At 41.2% G+C, this 21,429-nt stretch overlaps 1 protein-coding gene across 2 annotated transcripts; it reads right to left on the bottom strand.

Annotated features, from left to right (window-relative positions):
* Positions 1-1,747: 1,747 nt before the first annotated feature.
* Positions 1,748-12,084, bottom strand: TSN (translin). Of its 2 annotated transcripts, XM_080671066.1 has the most exons (6): positions 11,752-12,084; positions 10,447-10,540; positions 9,363-9,459; positions 6,880-6,995; positions 6,134-6,213; positions 1,748-2,268 (listed from the first exon to the last, which is right to left on the bottom strand). In XM_080671066.1, exons 1-6 carry the CDS (start codon positions 11,815-11,817, stop codon positions 2,035-2,037), a joined length of 687 nt encoding a protein of 228 aa, XP_080527192.1. In that variant the 5' UTR covers positions 11,818-12,084; the 3' UTR covers positions 1,748-2,034. The 2 variants fall into 2 exon arrangements, with proteins under 2 accessions (XP_080527192.1, XP_080527193.1); XM_080671067.1 differs by lacking the exon at positions 6,134-6,213 and having other exon boundaries at positions 11,752-11,952.
* Positions 12,085-21,429: the final 9,345 nt, after the last annotated feature.

The following is a 21,429-nucleotide window of genomic DNA, read 5'->3' as shown; positions in this document are numbered from 1 at the left end:
ATAGATTATATATATGAAGAAAGTATCCACTAATGCATGATGTTCTCTAACCTGGTTGGTTTTCTGAAACGGAATAAAACAATGCTGGTATCTAAAACCAGAGCCAATGCTTCTCAACTATGCAGCCAGAACACTTGCAGTTTTCCAAGCAAGGTGGACCATGCGAATGGCGCCTGCTCACTGGGTGTGCCGTGCCCGCTGTCCTCTGGTTATTGTAACTGCTGCACAGCAATCTGTGCTGACCACTCTGGTCTTCTTCAGCCTCAAACAGCATGAGAAACTATTCTCCATACAGAAGAGTTCTCACGGCAGCACATTGAATCACGAAGGACCGGAAAACAAATACCCACTTCTTACTGCTTTACAGTAAGCCAGCAACAAACACAAATGAATTATAAACCTGACACTCCTAAACTCTCAAATGGAGCTACAAGACCAGAATGTGCTCCTATACTTAAAATGCTTTTGTTAAAACTAAAATCCACAACTTCTGCCAAGAACTTAATATTCTCAAGCAGAATCAATTTAAGAGGCAAAGAGAACTACTGTCAAATGTACTGCCTATGTCTGACTATATAATTAAAAGCCTACCATATTCAATCTAGACAGTGCTCGTGTCACACTTTAAAGATCCTAACACCTTTTTCCTTTCTGCAAACTCTCCTGCAGAAAGAGCTATCAAGAAAAACTATAAAATCCAACAGTGCAGAGCAATTATGCCTCATTTCTACTTCTTTCCTCACGATGGCAAATTTGTCAGTCAACCTGATAAAAGCTCTGATTTCCAGGCCAAACATCCACTGTACAGAAAGCCCAAAATGCAATCAGGCATGGAAGAGTGGTACACCTGAAATCTTCAGATTATTCTGGAAACACTGGCACCTTCCTTTCAGTGAGCTCCAAAAAACTGTGGATGTCACCATTTTAGTAAGTTCAATTCAAGCACTACTCCTCCACCTGGTAAATAGCCAATGACATGGAAAGTATTCTCAGTACTGCCTGAAATGAGGAGGGGAGGAGGGAGCAACAAGATTTATGTGACTTGCCAAAACTGTCGCTCTAAAACCTGACTATTGAGTCATCAATAACCTGAAACGGCTTACTCTGGAAACGGTGCCAAATATGCTGGTTCATTTTTCAGCTGGTTTGTTTTTTAATCCGTTTTCTCTTCCTTCCAGACAAAGCACAGCACTTTTCTCTCAGAACACATCAGTCAGGGTATTGCTAACTAACTTGACTGGGTGGCTTTATACTCCCACACCCAACAGTGTAGCTGGCTGCTAGGAAAAAGGTTTCATATCTTAAAAATAAATCTTATGAAGTGTTAAAGATGTGTGTGAAAACGATTTTTAATTGCTTGCAACAGCACAATGTGAAGGCAACATCAGGAAACCAAGGTGTTTAAAACACTAAGCGCTACCCCCACACCTGGTAAACAGCCAAATGATAGCATGTTACCCAATTCTTTAATACAAAAACTTCCCAAAAGTATCTGTTGAACTTGACTTTGCAGTTTAATTCTATGTTTTGAAGGCAGTGAGAGAACCCTGGAGCTATTAACTCCCTTGTAAAAAATCTCAACATCTGATTTACTCACCTGGCTTATGAGAGAGGAAAATGTAAAGTGTCCTTTGGTTGGCATCCTTTTTAATAACCCTTTTGCATACCTGTGTATGGGGCTACTTTGGATATAGAAAATACTGAGGATCACAAGACAATAAACTTCTCAATCAGGACAGCAACAGCATCAGGGTAAGCAGGAAATAAACTTTACCAAGAGACTGACATTTGCGCTTTTGACAGAACTGAATTACAGAGCAAATTCACTGAAACAACCACAAAAAAAACCTGTCCTTGTAAAGGCTGATCTTTAACCCCAAAGAAGTGTTCCAATTCTGATACACACACCACACAACTGGCTAAGAAAATAAAGCACGGTGCTTAGCAACAGGGCACCGTAACTACAGTGAGCGGCCCTGCGCTCACGCTCACTGGCAACCACTGAGGTCAGCAAGGCCAGGTCTAGAGAGTCTCCTATTTCTCCACACAAGCTGCTGCTGTCTCCTTATTGAAGCCTCGGATGGAGAGATCATAGACCACCTCCTCCACTTTCTTCACATCGTACTTCAAGCCATCGTAGCGCTTCCTCAGGGAGTCGTTTTTCAGGTTGAGGAGGCGGAACCCGGAATCCAGCTCATTGATGAAGGTGGAAATGTGAAGGGGCCGGGAGTAGTCTCCAGCAGTCACACTGTTGACAGACAGCCTCGACTATATAAGGAAAGAGAGACTGGGATATGTTACAACGTGGCTCCATCTTAGCATGCCCTCCAAATCACAACTACAAGACCCTCAGACCACAACACTTTCACATATTATCTTTGATAAATACATTTTTGACAAATGCTTAATATTACTACTAACTTAATAACTTAAGAAATCATTTCCCTTTTGTTAGAGTTTCTATGGGCTACAATTTATTCTACATAAATATTATTTGTAAACCCACAGTGAACACCCTTTATAACAGCTTTTTTTTCATCTTTAGAATTATTTTCATAACATAATTTCTCAGGAAAGAGACTAAGAAGATAAAAGCAAGAATAATTAATATAGTTATGTAGATAAGTTGTTCTCCAAAACAATTTTATGAGTTAACACAGTTACCAGGAATATGTTTTTTCCACTACTTTGAAACAAAGAGGTATAATCATCTTTTAAAAATTCACACATTAGCAAATATGCACCTCGTCAGAACTGGCATTTCCCTGATGACTAGCAAAACTCATACCGTGCACAGTCAATGACTATGTGGTGACCAACAGATGGCTTCTAAATGAATCAGACTCCCGGGATTTTTGTACCCATTTTTAAAAATGACAGTGAAGTGGCAAGGTGAAAAAAACAAATGGCTCCAGGACCAGACAACTTCACAGCTGAATTTACCAACATTCAAAGAAAATTTAATACCTTTCCATCTCCAACTCTTCCAAAATATTGAAGAGGAAAGAATGAATGTTTCCTAACTCAGCCAACATTATTTGGAAAGCAAAACCAGGCAGGAACCACACATACACACACACACAGGTTACAGGCCAATCTCTGATAAACATAGATGCAAAAGTCCTCAACAAAATACTAGCAAATCAAATACAATAATACATTTAAAGGATCATACACCACAATCAAATGCACTTCACTATAGGGATACAAGGATGGTTCTACATTTGCAAATCAATCAATGCAGTATACATTAACAAAATGAAGGTAAAAATCATATGATCATCTCACTAGATGCAGAAAAAGCATGTGACAGGATACAACATCCATTTATGGGTTTAATATATATATATATTAAATTTATAAAATTTTAAATAAGAACAATGCAACAACAACAAAAAATTTATAAAATTTATAAATATATATATATTTTTTTATTTCAGAGAGGAAGGGAGAGAGAGAAATATATATATATATTTTTTTATTTCAGAGAGGAAGGGAGAGAGAGAAACCTCAATGATGAGAGACAATAATCAATTGGCTGCCTCCTGAACATCCCCCTACTGGGGATCGAACCGCAACCTGGGCATATGCCCTGATAGGGAATGGAACCGTGATCGCCTGGTTCACAGGTTGATGCTCAACCCCTGAGCCACACCAGCCAGGAAGCCATTTATGATTTTTAAAGAAACCTCTCAATAAAATGGGTATAGAAGGAAAAGTGCCTCAACATAAAAAAGGCCATATAAGACAAACCCACAGCTAGATAACTTCATACTCAACAGTGAAAATCAAAGCTTTTCCTCTATGATCGAACAGAAACAAGACAAGGACGCCCACTCTTGCCAGTTTTACTCAACATTACTAGAAGTCCTAGTCAGAGAAATTAGGCAATAAATAAAAGGCATCCAAATTGGAAAGGAAAGAGTAAAACTACCACTATTTGCAGATGGCATGATTTTATATATAGAAAACCCTAAAGATCCCACCAAAAAACTATTAGAAATAAAGTTTCAGAACACAAAATCAACATACAGAAATCTGTTGCATTTCTATATGCTAACAATGAACTATCAGAAAGATTAATAAAGGAAAAACAATCCCATTTACAACTGCAATAGAAAAAATAAAATACCTAGAAATAAGCAAAGGAAAGGAAATACTTGTACACTGAAAAGGTTAAGACATTCTTTCTTGAAAGAAATTAAAGACCAAAAAAAAAAAAAAAAAAACATTGTGTCCATGGACTGGAAGAATTAAAATGTTACAATGTCCATATTACCTAGAGAAATCTACAGATTCAACGCAATCCCTATTAAAATCCTAATGGCATAACAAAAGAAATCCTCAAATTTTGGAACCACAAAAGACCCCAAATAGAAATCCTGAGGAAAAAAAGAACACAGCCAGAGGTATCACACTACCCAATTTCAAACTACACTACAAAGCTACAATAATCAACAGTATGGTAATGGCAGAAAAACACACACAGAGACCAATGGAACAGAACTGAGCCCAGAAATAATCCCAGACATATACGGACAAGTAACTTACAACAAAGGCAACAAGAATATACAATGGAGGAAGTTTCCTCAATAAAGTTGGGAAAACTGGACGCCCTATGCAAAAGAATGAAACTAAACTACTATTGTACACCATACATAAAAATTAACTCAAAATGGACTAAAGACCTGAGTGTTAGCCCTGAAACAATAAAACACACAGACAATAATATAGGCACTAAGCTTCTGGTCATCAGTCTTAGTGGTGTTTTTGTGAATTTGACTCCAAGGCAAGAGAAACAAAAATAAACAAATGGGACTACCATCAAACAAAGCTTTTGCACAGCAAGGGAAGCCATCAACAACCAAGGCAACCAACCAAATGGGACAAGATATTTGCAAATGGTACTTACAATAAGGTACTAATATAAAAAATATATAAGGAACTCATATAACTCAACAACAAAAACAACCTAATTAAGAATGGGCAGGCCCTGGCCAGTGTAGCTACGTGGTTAAAGCGGCGGCCTGTGCACCAAAGGGTCTCATGTTCAGTTTCCAGTCAAGGGGCACGCACCTCAGTTGCGGGTTCACTCCCTACCCCTGGTCGGGGTGCATGCAGAGGCAACCAGTCAATGTGTGTCTCTCACATCAATGTCTATCTACCTGTCTGTCTGTCTGTCTGTCTCCCTCACTCCCCCACCCCACCCCCCACCCCCCCCCCCCCCGTCTCCTTACCTTCCTTCTACTCTCTCTGAAAAGCAAAGGAAAAACTATCCTCAGGTGAGGATTAACAAAGATACACAAAAATGGGCAGAGGATCTGAATAGCCATGTTTCCAAGGAAGACATACAGATGGCTAACAGACACATGAAAAGATGCTCAATATCACTAATCATCAGGGAAATGCAAATAAAAATCACAATAAAATATCACTTCACACCTGTTAGAATGGCTATTATCAAAGAAATAGGAGATAAATGCTGGGGAGGATGTGAAGAAAAGGGAACCCTCATACACTATTAATGGGAAAGTAAATTGGTACAGCCACTATAAAAAACAGTATGGAGATTCCTCAAAAAACTAAGAAGAGAACTATTATGGTCCACCTATTCTACTTCTGGGTATTTATCCAAAGAATATAAAAATATTAATTTGAAACTTTATTTTTAACAGCCAAGATATATAAAAAAAATTAAGTGTCCACAGATGGATGAATAAATAAAGAAGTGGTATATATACAATGGAATACCACGCAGCTATTAGAAAGAATGAAATCTTGCCATTTATGTCAACAAGGGTGGACCTTGAGGGTATTATGGCAAAAGAAATAAGATGGAGAAAAATAAATGCTCTCCCTTATATGTGGAAACATAAAAAAAAAAAGCAAAACAAAAACAAACTCACAGGCACACACAACAGACTGGTGTTTATCGGAGGGGACATTGGGGAGGGGGAGTGAAAGGGGTCAAATACATGGTGACAGATGGAAACCAGACTTTGGTGGTGAGCATGCAATCAAGTATATAGATATCAAGCTATAATGTTGTACACCTGAAATTTGTATGTTAGTATTAACCAATTAACAGTAAAAAAGAAAAAGAAAGAAAATGGCAAATTACTAAGTATATTACCAGTTCACTAGCAAGAATTAGAACTCCTGAGAGATAATCTTCTACATCCAGATGAAATCCTTTCTCCCGATCTGGCTCAACTAAAAAAAAAATATCAAAATAAAAATGAGGTCATAATATGAATATAATTTAAGCCTTAGCATTTTTTTAAATGTGTGAAAAAGGATGAATCATTTAAAACAATCTTTTGTTTCCTAGTAATTCTTATTTTTCAATTACAGTTGACATACAATATTAACCTTGGCAATTAGACCTCATTGAGAATTTTTCTAGCTCTCAAGCAAAATTCAATTTTCCTGTCCACTCTTCTCTTAAAAAGTAATACCACAAAAATGTCAGAGAATATGTTTTTAGAAGAGGCAGGAAGAAGCCACAATATCTGCAACTGACTTCAAATGGTTGACAAGCGCACACAAATGCACACATGCACACACAGACACACCAAGTGAGGAGACTAAGCAGATGTGGCAAAATGTTAAGAGTAGTGAGTCTAAGTGAGCTGTAAACAGGCATTCACTGTATTATTCTTCTAACTTTTCCACAGCCTTGACATTTTTAAAAACTAAATTTTACAAATACAACACCCAAGTACAAAGAGCAGCCACTACATATTTTTAGGTTTTGTGTTTCCAAGTAACTGGTTTTCCATCTAGTTCTCATTTGTTATAATAGAAAGTATAAGCCAACAAAAATTAACCTATCCATTAGTACTGGTTCTGCAGATCTATACTAATGAAGACACTTACTGCCAAGAATTTCTGTCACTGCTTCTCGAGTCACTAGTGTTTCTGATTCCAAGTACACAACAAACGCTGCCAAGAAGACCAGCCGCTGCAACACAAACCTCCAGTGCTCATGAAATCTACATAAAGACAAGCACATAGGTTGAGGGACCAGTGGCCTTAAAAAAGACAGGTTTAGTACAGTCAAGTTCAACCTTTTTTTCAAATATATTTTATTGATTTTTTACAGAGAGGAAAGGAGAGGGAGAGAGAGTTAGAAACATCGATGAGAGAGAAACATCAATCAGCTGCCTCCTGCACACCCCCTACTGGGGATGTGCCCGCAACCAAGGTACATGCCCTTGACCGGAATCAAACCTGGGACCCTTGAGTCTGCAGGCCGACGCTCTATCCACTGAACCAAACTGGTTAGGGCAAGTTCAAACATTTTAGAATTGGAATTCTTTTTCAAATAAAATTTTACGTGAAACCCCAACATATGAAATATGTAAGAGCAATATGACATTTAAATATATTAGATAGATTTAGTGTAAATTTTGCAAGTTCAAATTTATAATTATAAATTAAAAGTTTAATCAATAAGCATGATTCAATTTTATGAATACAAAAATTTACAGCTGACGATTATGGAAGATTATCTACACTAATAAAAGAGTAACATGCTAATTGACTGTACCTTCGCGACGCCCACCAGCCAATAAGGAGTATGCAAATTAACCCAACAAAGATGGTGGGTTAATTTGCATGCACAGGCGCTGAGTGGCCGGGGGCAGGGCGGGATGCAGGCGTTCCGCACCTCCCCAGCCGCTCCAGGCCTCTGGAAGGCTGAAAGGCGGCTCCAGCCAGAGCGAAGGCAGTGCCAGCAGACAGGGGAAGGAAGGCCCATTCTTGCACGAATCTTCGTGCATCGGGCCTCTGGTGTTCTTAATAAATAAGAACAATGATAGTGCTCTGAGAAAAATAAATATTGGCAACTGAAGACAGGAGAAACACAATTGTACATCAGCTTCAACACCTAACTCATTCTTACATTTTGAGTGTAGGATATCAAGAAAATCCTGATTCACACATATAAGTAATAACTACCATTTGCCATCACTACATAGACTTAAAACCTCAGGGATACTACAGTTAAACTGAGCCAGAAACCTGGAAAAGAAATAGGAAATTTGACAACTTCTGGATATTTATGGTATGCCTCCTGTGGCAACAATTCAGAAAAAAATTTCAACACAATGCAGGCCAAACAGAACCTTCTGAGGGCCAAATCAGCCACAGGGCAGCCTGTATATGACTCCAAATTACATGGTCTCTAAAGACCCTGACAATTCTATCCTCCTACTTTTCTAAGCTTCTGTTACTACCTTTGCAAGGTTTGGCAAACTTTCTCTGTGAAGGGCCAGATAATAAATATTTTAGGCTTTGCAGGTCACTTTCAGTCTATTACATATTCTTATTTGGCTGTTTTTCATTTTTTAACAATTTTAAAATAAAGAAGCAATTCTTAGCTTCCAGAGGCAGCAGGCCACAGGTAGTTTGCCAATTCCTGCCTTAAAAAATCTTGTGAGCCCTAGCCGGTTTGGCTCAGTGGATAGAGCGCCGGCCTGTGGACTGAAGGGTCTCAGGTTCGATTCCGGCCAAGGGCACATGCCTGGGTTGCGGGCTCAGTCCCCAGTGGGGGGCGTGCAGGAGGCAGCCGATCAATGATTCTCTCTCATCATTGATGTTTCTCTCTCTCTCTCCTTCTTCCTTCCTCTCTGAAATCAATAAAGAAATATAAAAAAAAAAAAAAAAAAAATCTTGTGAGGTTGTGCTATCCACTCCCCACATACATGTCTTATTTATTGCCCATAAACACATCCTAAATGAATATCTTTTTCAGTAAGAAAATAAACATAAGTAGATCTTTTAGGTTCTTATTTACCATATTTCATCAACATCCGTTTAATATCTGTGAAATCAGGATGCATTTTACAATCTACATGTTTCACAATTATGATTGCCAACAATTTTTCTTTCATGAAACAATATATACTTTAAAATAACTGGTGGTGTAAATCCAGCAACATACAGCATAAAATATTGGGTAAATATGTTACTTGGCAGTGAAAGTCAAGCTTTAAGGTAAAGCTCAACTCCATAACCTTAATAGCAGATATGGTTCATCCAACTTCACAAGCAACTTAAATATACTAAAAAGATATTCTTTATTTTGACCTCATACAACGAATATTTTGTTTTTAACTGCTTTTTCATTGGAAAAATTATACATGATCTTTAAGAAAATTTTGAAAATGAAAGGGAAGAAAATATCACCAATTTTGTCACCGTTCAAATACTGCCATTAATAGTTTGATAATTTTCTTTTTGTTACTTCTTCTACATAGAGGGATTTTTACCTAGTGCTAAGCAATCATTCAGTACATATCATTTTTCTGCCTTTTTTTAACTTAACAGTATAAAATAATGCTACTTTTCTTACAAACCTGTAATACTGTTCAGCAGGGAACTTGGTCTTCAAAGACATTAGATGTGTTTTCACAGTACCAAAATGTTCTCGAGCTTTCAAACACCTCTTTGGAACTGATCACACCAAAAACAAACAAACAATCAAACATCATAATGAAAGACCAAATTTCAAATACTTAATATTGCTTAATACTATCGCTTAATAATCTATGCAGTCTACCTGGAAATAAATCAACTTTTTAAAAAAGCTCATGACCAAATATAGGGTATGAATCTCTGCTTTTCAACCTGGCTTTCAAATCTTCACCTCTAGTTCCCCTACTGATGAACCAATACTGAAAAATAAACAAAAACTTGCTGAAAGGGAATGTTAGGAAACACATCATACGCTATCAGAAATGACCTCATCCTTAAGGAGCTGCACACCAGATGCATTCCTACGCAGTCCTCAAAAGAGGCTTAAAATTGATCTGCTTCTAGCTCTCATGTTTGGTCAAAAAGAAGTTTTACCAATTATTCTCAATCAGGCTGACCAACTACATATCATGGAGAAAATTGACTTGCCTCTTACACCTATAAACTACTTTATTATATCATTCTCTATCTGAAAATGTATTTCAGCTTTTTCAGTTGGGCTTACAATGGAGGTTCCATGTCTAAAGTTATCATAGTTGATCTCCATCCATTCAAAGGACTAACTGTACACATATTCAGAACATTTTACACTGGCCATTTCATATCTACAAATGCATATTAAACCATATTCAATATATGAAAGGTTTGGTGTGTTTTTGAAGCTCTAAATAAAAGTTGCTAAATACACAAGTGAACTATGAAATACTACTATCATCATCAGCAGAACTTCATCAAATAGAAAACATTCCATATTACGTGAAAGTGGAAAATCAATCAAAACACAGGATTCTATAAACCTGTAAAAACGATAAACTCACCTACTCCAATTTTTATTCACCATAAAGTATGATGAACATTTCTTATAATGAAATGACACAGAGCTGAAATGTTGTTTGGATGGTAAAACTGTTTAAATGAGATTGATGAACTGGATTAAAACCTCAAAAGTCAAAACAAAACACTTACTGTCCTGAAACCCAGCACCCTGATGGACCCCTTGCAGTAGAGTTAAAATCTCCCGAGCTGTTTGTTCTAAACTCTGCACTACTTTTCGGATTTCCTAGAAAAAATTAAAAACCAAAGTATCACGTAAGTTCAACATCATTATTATCATAGCCTCAAACCAAATATGCTAGTAGCATGTTTGATTTATGACACTTCACATACGTTGAAAACACTATCTATCTTTACAAGGACTGAACTGGAACAGAAAATACCCAGATTTGAATCCTGACTCTTCCACTTACTTCCTCTATGAGACCTTCAGGAAGTCATCGAAAAGCCTTAGGTTTCTCATTTAACCTTCAACGGATAATAGCCACCTCCTCCCATCTCAACTATCCCACAGAACACTACAACACTTAAAGGAGCTGAGGCATCTGAATGCAATTTGTCAAAACAAGAATAAAATGCAATACAAGGGGTGGGTATTTTTCATTCATTCATTTTACAAATATTCACTGAGCACATTTATGTGCTAGGCATTGTGTAAATGCTGGGGAACCAAGTACAGTCTCCTCCTTTCTGGCAGTTCAACTGACATTCAAAAGATAGGAATTGCACACTATTCCTTAAGATGTTAATGCGTTACTAGAAAACATAACAGGCAAAAGATCATTTGCCCTGTGAAATCCAGGAAATGAATGTGGGAGAACCGGGGGCAGGGGGGATGGAAAGAAGCAAATTTCAGGAAGAGCAGAAGGCATGCAAAACTTCTGAGGCAGGAACTACTGGGGAACTAGAGAAATGAAAGGGAGGTAAAGTGACCATAATATAAACAGGTGGGGTAAAATTACATTGAAAACACACACACACACACACACACACACACACAGAGAGAGAGAGAGAGAGAGAGAGAGAGAGAGAGAGAGAGAGAGAGAGAGAGAGAGAGAGAGAGAGAGAGAGAGAGAGAGAGAGAGAGAGAGAGAGAGAGAGAGAGAGAGAGAGAGAGAAGAGAGAGAGAGAGAGAGAGTTGGATTTTTACTCTACGTGTAATGAGAAGCCACAGGAACTTTAACGAGAGGCCCAGAGGCGCTTTGAAAGACACCGACAACACATAGATCGCACGCCGTCTGAGTCCCAGGAGCTAGCTGAGGCTTTGACGTCCACGAGTGCTGGAAGGGGGGAAACTGGCACTCGAATGAGGTAGGAGAAGCCAAGGAGAGACCGGAACCTGGGGGAAGCACCGGCCCTCGGAGGCTGAGCGACGGGAAGGACCAGGCGGTGGGGCCTACCGGAGCAGAGAAAGGGGATAGGGCAAGCAGGGCTCACCTCCCGGATGTCCTGCTCGGCAGCCAGAAAGCCCTGCAGCTCCACGAAGATCTCGCTCACAGACATGGCGCCGGCTGCACTGGGATCAGCCAGCGGCGAGGGCGAGGGCGAGAGAGAGGGCGGCCGGCTGAGAGGGTTCCACAGACGACCAGCGCGCCGTCGCAGGGGCCGCCGCCACCGAAGCCGCCTCGTCGCCGGGCCTTGTACTACCTCCGTCGCTGGGGTCCTCCCAGGCCCTCGGCGCGCAGGGAGCCGGGCTGCCCGCCGCGATGCCTGAGGTGCCGCCCGCCTCCTCCTGAGCCAGGCGCGCTCCGAGGGCGGGATCTTCCTACAGGCCTCGCCGGAAACAGCTCGGGGAGGGCGCCTCAGGGCCGGTGGGACTGACGGAAGTGGGGGTGTGGCGTGGAGGTGGTGACCGCGCTCCTGTTAACTTACACAATGTGTTTTATACCACAGCATTTGGGGGGTGGCTCAGTACTAAGAGGTCCATATAGACTGTAAAGAGATTGCAGTCGTCCTCTAAGAATAAGAAAGAAAACAATGCGTTAGTATTTCCAAAAAATGCAAGGGAACATAAAAGTATGTGGGACCATGTGTGTGCAAAATTCTATCCCTGTGCTCTTTTAACGCATTCTCTGTATTACCTATTTTTTAAATTACATGACTTTATGCGGGTCGTCAACCAATTCAACACTCACAAGAATCCCCAGTTTGGAGTGTGGTGAAGAAGGAAACTTCATTCAGTGCCAAACGGCTCAAAAAGGCTCGAGCACAATCAGGCACAGCTGTGAAGCAGCCTTGGGCCAGGTCCTCTCTGGCTGCATAGCTCCGCTCTGCTCCATGCCTGTCTGTTTTTGCCCTGCGCTGGATGCCTAGGGAAACACAATCTTCCCTGGAAAAAGAAAAGGGACTTCCAGAGAATGTTTTACAGGCTTGCCCAGCTGGCCTGGCTCAGTGGTTGAGCCTCGACCTATGAACCAGCAGGTCACGGTTCGATTCCCAGTCAGGGCACATGCCTGGGTTGCGGGCTTGATCCTCAATGTGTGGTGTGCAGGAGGCAGCCAATCAAGGATTCTCTCTCATCATTGATGTTTCTATTTCTCCCTTCCTCTCTGAAATCAATAAAAAATTAAAAAAAAAAAAAGGAATCTGTGGTGTGTGTTTAAAAAAAAAAAAGGAATGTTTTACAGGCTTGTGAAGATGCTGGTAAAAGACACCTCCCTAGGACACCTTCCCGGACTAAAAACAATAAACAAACTTTTCCGATTTGGGGCTGAAGTTGAGCAGACATCAGGAGGGTTGTAGTTTGTTAGTTCCTTAGGAGACAATCCTGGCATATGTCTTAGTATTTTTCCAAAGCCTGTGAAACATTATTAGAGCAAAAGTTATTGTTAGGTTTGATCGAGCAATTGAATCAATACCTCTCCACCAGGAACTGGCTTTTCAGGTCATTTCACTATGGACATTCCCTTTGACCACATTTCATTTGTGGTGACCACATCCCATTCTCCCCCCTCCAGGTATGCATAAAGAAGTCTCTGCCCTGCCCTAACTAGTTTGGCTCAGTGTATAGAGCCACCGCCTGTAGACTGAAGGGTCCCAGGTTCGATTCCGGTCAAGGGCATGTACCTTGTTTGTGCGCACTTCCCCAATAGGGGGTGTGCAGGAGGCGGCTGATCGATGTTTCTAACTCTCTGTCCCTCTCCCTTCCTCTCTGTAAATAATATATTTTTTTTAAAAAAAGAAGTCTCCGCCCAGAAAAGGCCCGCCAGAAGTCCTTTAAAAGCCACTGATTCCCCTCACTGGGTGCTGGAGCCATCCAGGTTCAGCCACCTGGTGTGTGGATGATCCCTCACCACTCTGGCCTCCTGGGTTCCTCCTTCGGTGACCTAACAGTTATGAAGAGTTCAAAAGAAGCTTGTTTGAAGGGGAGTAAGGGAGGGAACTTTCTACTAATTATCCTTGAGTTGTAGAAAAGAGCAGGGAGGAAGGATATATATGCCAGAATGCAGCCTTGAGAGTAACTTACCATGTCTCGCAGTTTGAACAAGAGGAGCTAACAACCTTGGAGTTTAATTACTAGGTGTTTCTCATAAATTGAGAAGGCTACAGCAAAGAAAAAGAAAGGCCTTTTTATTTTCTTGTTCTCACCCTCACAATTACTTATATCAACTGAATGATAGCTTCATGCCAGACTTATTCTAAAACTTTACATGAAGAATCATATTTTATCTTCTAATGCTTCTATGAAGTTGATACTGTTGTTATAAGTGAAATAACCATGGTAACAAATTAATTGACTTTCCAAAGGTCACAGGAAGCTAGTAAATGCTGAAACTGGGACACAAACAGTTCATCTTAATCGTTATGCTATTATCATCTACCTACCATTTAACAATATTTGCAAGAGGCTTTAAATACCTTATCTAGCCGAAACCGGTTTGGCTCAGTGGATAGAGCGTCGGCTTGCGGACTGAAGGGTCCCGGGTTCGATTCCGGTCAAGGGCATGTACCTTGGTTGCGGGCACATCCCCATTGGGAGGTGTGCAGGAGGCAGCTGATAGGTGTTTCTCTCTCATCCATGTTTCTAGCTCTCTATCCCTCTCCCTTCCTCTCTGTGAAAAATCAATAAAATATATTTTAAAAATAAAAAAATAAAAATAAATAAATAAATAAATAAATAAATACCTTATCTAACTTGACCTCTCATAGCCCTATGATGTAACAGTTTAGAAAATTTTAGCAACTTGCTCAATCAAACACAAGATTTTTTTTTTTGCCTATGTACTTCTGATATCCTGTGACCTTTTGTAGTCCAAAAATATAGGCAGAAAAATCTCAAAATTCACAACAAAAGGATGAAAGTAGCAATAGGAGCTCATTTTTATTCATTTACTACCAGCCAAACATGTTCTTAGAACCATCTTTTGTGTATTAACTGACTTTATACAAATCTAAATTCATTTTTTAAATCCTGCAACATTTTTCTCCATGTCACTCAAAGATTGTGACTTTTGGCCTGGTCAGCATAGCTCAGTGGTTGAGCATCAACCTATGAACTAGGAGGTCACGGTTCGATTCCCAGTTGGGCCATATGCCCAGATTGTGGGCTCAATCCCCAGTATGGTGCATTGTTACACTGTGACAAGTGTAACAATGCACCATGTTGTATTTGCGTTCTGTCTCTTGCTGCCTCGTTCCATTTGTCCTTTACTCTAATGGCCTGAGATTCACCCACCCACCCAATAATATGTTAGCACCTAATCTTTTCTTTAGACTTTGCCTTCTTGAGATTTCAGTCTAAGATATCCATGAAGGAGGATATCCAATCAATGATTGCAGGAGGCAGCCAATCAATGATTCTCTCTCATCATTGATGTTTCTAGTTCTCTCCCCTTCCCTTCCTCTCTGAAATCAATACAAATATTTTTTTTTTAAAAAAAAAAAAAAAAAGAAGATTGTGACTTAAAATTCTGAGAGGAGTTAAGTTTGACATGCAGGCAGACAGGCAGAGGTCCAATGGAAAACAAAGGCAGGTGAAATGTAGTCAGGACCAGACATGGCAGTTTGAGCAAGCCTAATCACAGAAACCAACCATGCAGAAATAACAAAATATTTTTAGGCTCAGAGCGGGAGGTATGTGAAAGTAGGAAGTGTCTGCAACAATAAGGTGAACTGACCCATAGGGACAGGATAGTTCAGGCCTGTAGCTGGGCAAGAACAATTGAGGGAATCAATCAGGTGTTGACAGATATAGAGCAGGCACATATATACCTCTAGGCTGATTAGCTTCACCAGTACCATTATTGGGGCCCCTCCCCATGAGGGAGCTGAACCTACTTGTAACAAATTTTCCATGCTTTTGCTTAAATCTGCTGGTCTGTGATCTCATTTTTCAGCTTCCTGAAACACAAACCTGGACAAAAACCTCAGTTTGCTGTTCTGGTTATCAATTCTAGCTGAAACAGGAGTTTGCCAAATCACTTTATTTCTGAAAAATCTAAGGTGATTTTCAAGCATACCATAAGGGAGTCTTTTCTCATTTGTCAAGTTAGAATTAGTACTACTTATCTCTAAAAGTTATGAGGATTAGCAATAATGTGTGTAAAAGACTACTTTCTATCTCTGAATTTGACTACTCAGGTGCCTCATAGAAGTGGAATTCGTATAGCATTTGTCTTTTTGTGACTGGCTTACCTCACTTAGCATAATGACCTCAAGATTCATGCATGTTGTACTTGGTGTCAGAATTTCATTCCATTTTAACACTGAATATTCCACTTTATGTATATACTGTTGTAGAGCGAACGCGAGTAAAGACCACTGGAGTCCAGACCAAATTAAAATTTAGGGAGCCTTTATTGCCGGCTGGCGACTGTCCCCTCTCCACTCAGGGAGATCAGAGAGCAGCCCCGACCCTTTGTGTCCGACCGTATTTAAACCCATTCACTACAGTTTTTTTTGCAGAGCAAACAGTCTAAAACAATTTAAAACAAAGCAGTTTTCCTTAATTAAAGAGCCAGCCCTATGTGTGCTTAGTGGTTATCTCGCTGCTGGCCTTGAAAACAACACAGTTCTATCCAATTAAAAAAATGCACCTGGCATGGCATTGAGAGTATGGGCATCTCTAGTCTCTGGCCTACAAGGTCAGACAGCTAAGTTTATCTTCCTCATTATTCAAGCAGGCTAGAAAGCAAAGTTATTTTTTAGAATAAGAGTTCGTCTAAAAAACAGCAGAGAATTCCAAACAGTAGTTTTACAAAATAGGCGTTAGCCTTCTCACTAGGAGGAAGCATGCTCAAAAATTCCCACTCTCCAACATTCCCCACTGGTTTTATGTACATGAGTCAAATCATTGACTCTTTGGGGTCATTGTTGGTGAGGGAGTTATATTGACCCATTAGGACTGTAAGCTTGATCTTAAGCCAGGTGTGTTGAAGCCATGTCGGGATCCTGTGGACCTTGGCTGCTGTGGAGGTGGTCCTTTCCAGGTAGGAGTCAGTCCTTGTGTGGCAAATTTCTTTACCCAAACAGAGTTACCAGGGTGAAAGGAATGAACCGGATCAGAAGTTGGTACAGGCAGAGCGTCTCAGATGTGCTTCTGGATTGCTTCCTGGGTAGACTGTAAAGCCTGTAAGAACTTGAATAAAGACTGGTTATGGATTTCAGCTTTTCTAGATTAGGTAGATCAGGGTCTGGAAGAGTCACTAGAATCTGTAGAGGCCCACTGGTTTTAGGGCAGCCTCCTGGGCAGCTTCATCTGTGGCCCAGTTCCCTCTTGCTTCTGTGGAGAACCCTTACCTTGTAAATGCGTACCTGCTATCAGTATAAATTGTTACTGATTTTCCTTTTGTCCACCAGAGAGCCTGAAACTGGGTGACTCGAGTGTTTGACATCCAGTGCTCTAGTGTGTTCTGGAGTAAAACCTCGACCTCATGTGGGGCAGTTAGGATTAGTTACTGCCCTAGGGTTAACTTATTTGCTTTTTCAATAAGCATAGCTGTGGCTGCTACCACCTGGAAGCAAGTATGTCACCCAAATGCAAAGGGGTCAAGTTTTTTTGTTTTTTTTTTTTGGACAAATAGGCTACCAGCCTTTTCTAGGGGCTGAGACTTTGGTGAGTACCTCTTTGCCTATGCCCCTTGTCTCACATACGTAGAGGTGGAAAGACTTAGTTACATCCTATAGCACTAGTTGGCCCATCGTCCCTGCTCTGCTCATGTCTGTCTAACTGCCTAATATATTACCTCAAGGATCCTGGCTCTGAATTCTTTTAGGGAAAATGGACGTTGAATTTCTTCTGTAGCTGCTTCGTGCTGAAGAGGGACGGAGTTTTCTCTCAGAGCCAAGAGATCCTTGCTATCTGTCAAGGGACGATGAGGCCTGGGCCCAGAAGGAGGTGGGCTTGTGACCTGGCAGAGACAAACTGTAACAAATGGTCCAGTGGAAGGGAAAGAAAACATTTCAGTTTTAATGACCTCTATTGAAATAGAATTTTTCTCCTTAAAATTACCTCTATGTTTATCAAAAGAGCCAGATAAAGACTAATTTACCTATTGTATTTAATTTGGCCTGATTGTTTGCATAAACACAACAAGAATGATAACTGACTACCTTTGCTGGAATTTCATGATTGAATCATATTGTGCCCCGTAGGGCCAGGAAGCCACGCCAATCAGCTGCCATCAGGCCTGCCTGTAGTATCTGCTGAGTTAGGTGAATCCCTCACCTGTAGTTGCTCTACCCGGGCCCATGCCCTAGGCTTCAAGGCCCATCTCAGCTCTCCTACTCATCACGGCTCAGAGTGCGTGGGGGTCCCGCAGGGACGCAGAGGCGCCCTTATTGCTCCCTTGTACTCTGACCAACTGCCAGTGATGGTAGGGCATGGGCCTGATGCTCCAGCACCAGGTATTTTCAGGGCTACCAAGCAGGATACCAGACTTTCTCCATGGCACTCCTATTGGCTTCAAGTCTTCAGAGTTCAGGCAGGGCTCTTTAAAACATGATACTCCAGTCAAAGTTTCTGGTTAATAAACTACTATTAGAAACCAGTCTTATTGAATTTATGCAAAGAAATGTATTGCCATGATTTATTAAGCATTGCCAAATTTCAGAGGAATTATATAGGAGAAAAATATACTTCTGATTTTCCTTGTCAGTCCTTTCTATGGATTCTTCAGAGTAATATAACTGTCTTCAAATGACAAGGAGAAATTCAAAATGTGTCTATATTCAAGTAGACAATTATAGCTTTCCTTGTAGTAGGGTTCCCCCTACTTGACTTGTCCTTAAAATCTCATATGGTCTCTCGGGGCGGGGGGGCGGGGGGGGGGGTGACATGCCCTCTCAGAAAGGACTAAGGGAGCTTTATTCCTTTACAGGGTCTCACATGTCACAGGACCTCATGGGGTCTGTAATTCCTGTAACAAAGGACTGGTACTCACCACTTCCCTCTGTTCCAAACAGGCCTTCCCCAGTTTCCTAAAGTTGAGGTTTGTGCCACACCTGACATGGGCATGGTCACACAGGCCTGCAAGACAGTATACAGGCTGTCAACTGTCTTTCAATAGAGACCAAAACCAGATGGGTGTTTTCCTTGCCCATTTGGGTACCTGCCCTTTTGGCAACTGCATTCAAATCTGTAAGGTTAATGCAATATTATTAACACAATGAAGTACAATATTGGCACTGTGGCCACCTTAGGTAGCCAAATCTTCTGCTACCATATATGACACATGGTAGGGCTATACAAATACCTTAGGGAGGTGACTAAAGTCTATTCTTGACCTTCGCACACAAAGCAAAATTGTCCTTGTCTTTCTGGAGTCATGTCCATGAAGACGCAGGCATCATCTAAGTCTATTATACAGTTTTCTGCAGGCTACTGTCAGGGCTGTGCATGGTGGCCAGTTCTTCTTTCTAGCCACAAACACAGCCTGTCTAATTTCCCTAAAATTTATTCTGGCACGGGAGAAAGTTGTTTTGCTGTAAACAGGCAGCTTAACCCCTACATAACTGGGCTTGGACATCTGCCTAGAAAGCCGAAATTTATAAGTTTAACATGTGGCCTTAGGTCCTTCCAACCCAGCAGGGTCTCTGCCATCCCTCAGTCAGACTCCTCCTCTCTTGGAGAATCTCAAAGTCCTGAAGGCTCCCCGGTCCAGGGAGAGTGCCTTTCCTTTGCTCTTTGACTTTAAGCTGCCAGTCCAAAATAGCCAGAGTTTCAGTTAGAAACAGCTCTGCATACTGCAAAGCGCTTCTGTGGCAGTGGCTTGGGTATTAGACCCCTTGTCTTCCCGCCAGTCCCCTTTGTGGCAGAGCAGCGACCAGGCCTCTCCCAAGGTAGTGCACTGCAAGGGGATCTCAGCCCCTCCTCTTCCAGCAGCAACAGGTACTGAGCCCTTTCAGTACATTTGCAAACAGGGAGCTTTCACTAGCTCTATCTGCTGCTTTACAGATCCCGGGCCTGCTGTTCTATTCCTGGGGCTGCAGGAAGGCCAGTATCAGTCACTGGCTCTGGTTTAACTGCTGCAGCCAGCAAGCCAAAGGCCTAAGTCTTGTATTGCTTGTTGTAAAACACTCATTACTCACTGGGCAGCAGCGGGGTAGCTCTAGTGTCAGGTATATGTCTGCTGTCCCCCGCTTTTCTCACTGCTGCTGCTTCTTCCAGGGCCACTGCAGACAGCTCAGGCATCCAGCCCCCCTTCTTTCACCTGGCTCTCGGGGGCTGAGTCTGCCTAGCAACCAGTTTTAAGTCACCAGGGCAGCTGCGGACTTCAGCTCCGTTTCTCCTCCGCTTGGCTCCTGGGAATTTAGTTTTTTAATGTATTAATTATGCTTGCAGAAAACTTTCGACCTTGAATCTACTGAAGTTCTGATAAGACACCTGGACCAGACCCCTACACCACCAGAGCGGTCTGTAGCCAGTAAAAATCAACAAAAACCTATCTCTCCCTGCTTCATAATTAACTGCTGACCCCCTACCCCCCTTTTTCCGCATTAACAATTTACTCTGTCCTGAAACAAGGCAAATGGTCTGAGATCCTGTATATTTAGGCTTTTTACATTTAAGGATACTTTTTTCTTTCTGTAACTGTTGTTTTCCCTCATAGATTTTTCCTTTTTACCTTAAGCCCCTAGAGCAGGGGTGGGCAAACTTTTTGACTCGAGGGCCACAATGGGTTCTTAAACTGGACCGGAGGGCCGGAACAAAAGCATGGATGGAGTGTTTGTGTGAACTAATAAAAATTCAAAGTAAAGGAGCGGAGGGGAGACCAAGAGAACCGGATAGAACAGCCGGCCCGCAGGCCGTAGTTTGCCCACGGCTGCCCTAGAGGATCTTAAATCCTCCTCCTTTACCATTCTTGATTTCTCTGACCATCCCCTCCCCACCCAGTCCCGTCCCCAGTCCAGTCGCTTGTCTCTCTTTCTAATTGTGAGTCAGAGGAAGACAATTCCTACAGAGGGGAGAAATAGAAACAGTGGGAGTTTCAGAGAAAACTACAGACTACCGCTGTAGCTAGCAGTCCTCCCTTTCGAAGACTGAAGTCCAACCTGTGGGGAAAAATGACTCTTAGCCTGGAAAGATAGGGAGGAGGAAGATAAGGGTGTGTAGGGAGATTTCTTGCGAACTGAAAGCCTGGATGGCCTCCTGAAAGAAATGATTTTTAATCCAGTTACAGATGCTATTAGAATCAGGATGAGAGAGGAAGGGAAACCCAGGTTATGTCCTCTATGAGGATCCTAATAACTGAAAACAGCAAGTCAAACAAATGTTGGACTATGATGTCACAGGCAGGGACAGGGCCTGTAAATCTCTCCGCCCTGCGGAGCTGTAAGCCCTGCCCCTGGAAGTCTCCAACCACCAAAAGAGGTAAGAAAGCCATAAATAAAAGTTCTTTGCTCTTTGAAATATCATAAATTTATACCTTTAAATTAACCCTAGGACTTTAAAATTTCAATTTAATACAGCAAATTCACAAATCAGAGCAAACTGATACCCTTACTTATATAAACAGAGAGAAAAAAAATTTTTATTAGTTAAATGGGCTGATTCCCTCCTACTGTGATAGAGAGCAAACATCTCTGAGAAAAATAACTCAGCAGCGCTGCTTAAGACGTTTGCAGACCATCACAGCAGGTCCGCCCTATCTTTAACAAATTAAACAATAGAAAGAG

The sequence above is a fragment of the Plecotus auritus genome (assembly GCF_963455305.1).
Source record: "Plecotus auritus genome assembly, chromosome: 5".
In the NCBI taxonomy this organism is placed as follows: Eukaryota; Metazoa; Chordata; class Mammalia; order Chiroptera; family Vespertilionidae; genus Plecotus; species Plecotus auritus.
The sequence above is the reverse complement of the archived record's forward strand: the minus strand, read 5'-3'. Positions and strand labels throughout refer to the sequence as shown.

Coding starts and splice junctions, on each gene's coding strand:
- TSN (XM_080671066.1), bottom strand. CDS start 11,817: ATGTCTGTGAGCGAGATCTTCGTGGAGCTGCAGGGCTTTCTGGCTGCC. Junction 6,214..6,879: donor AGTGACAGAAATTCTTGGCA/GTAAGTGTCTTC, acceptor TTTTTTTTTTAG/TTGAGCCAGATCGGGAGAAA. Junction 2,269..6,133: donor TAATTCTTGCTAGTGAACTG/GTAATATACTTA, acceptor TTCCTTATATAG/TCGAGGCTGTCTGTCAACAG.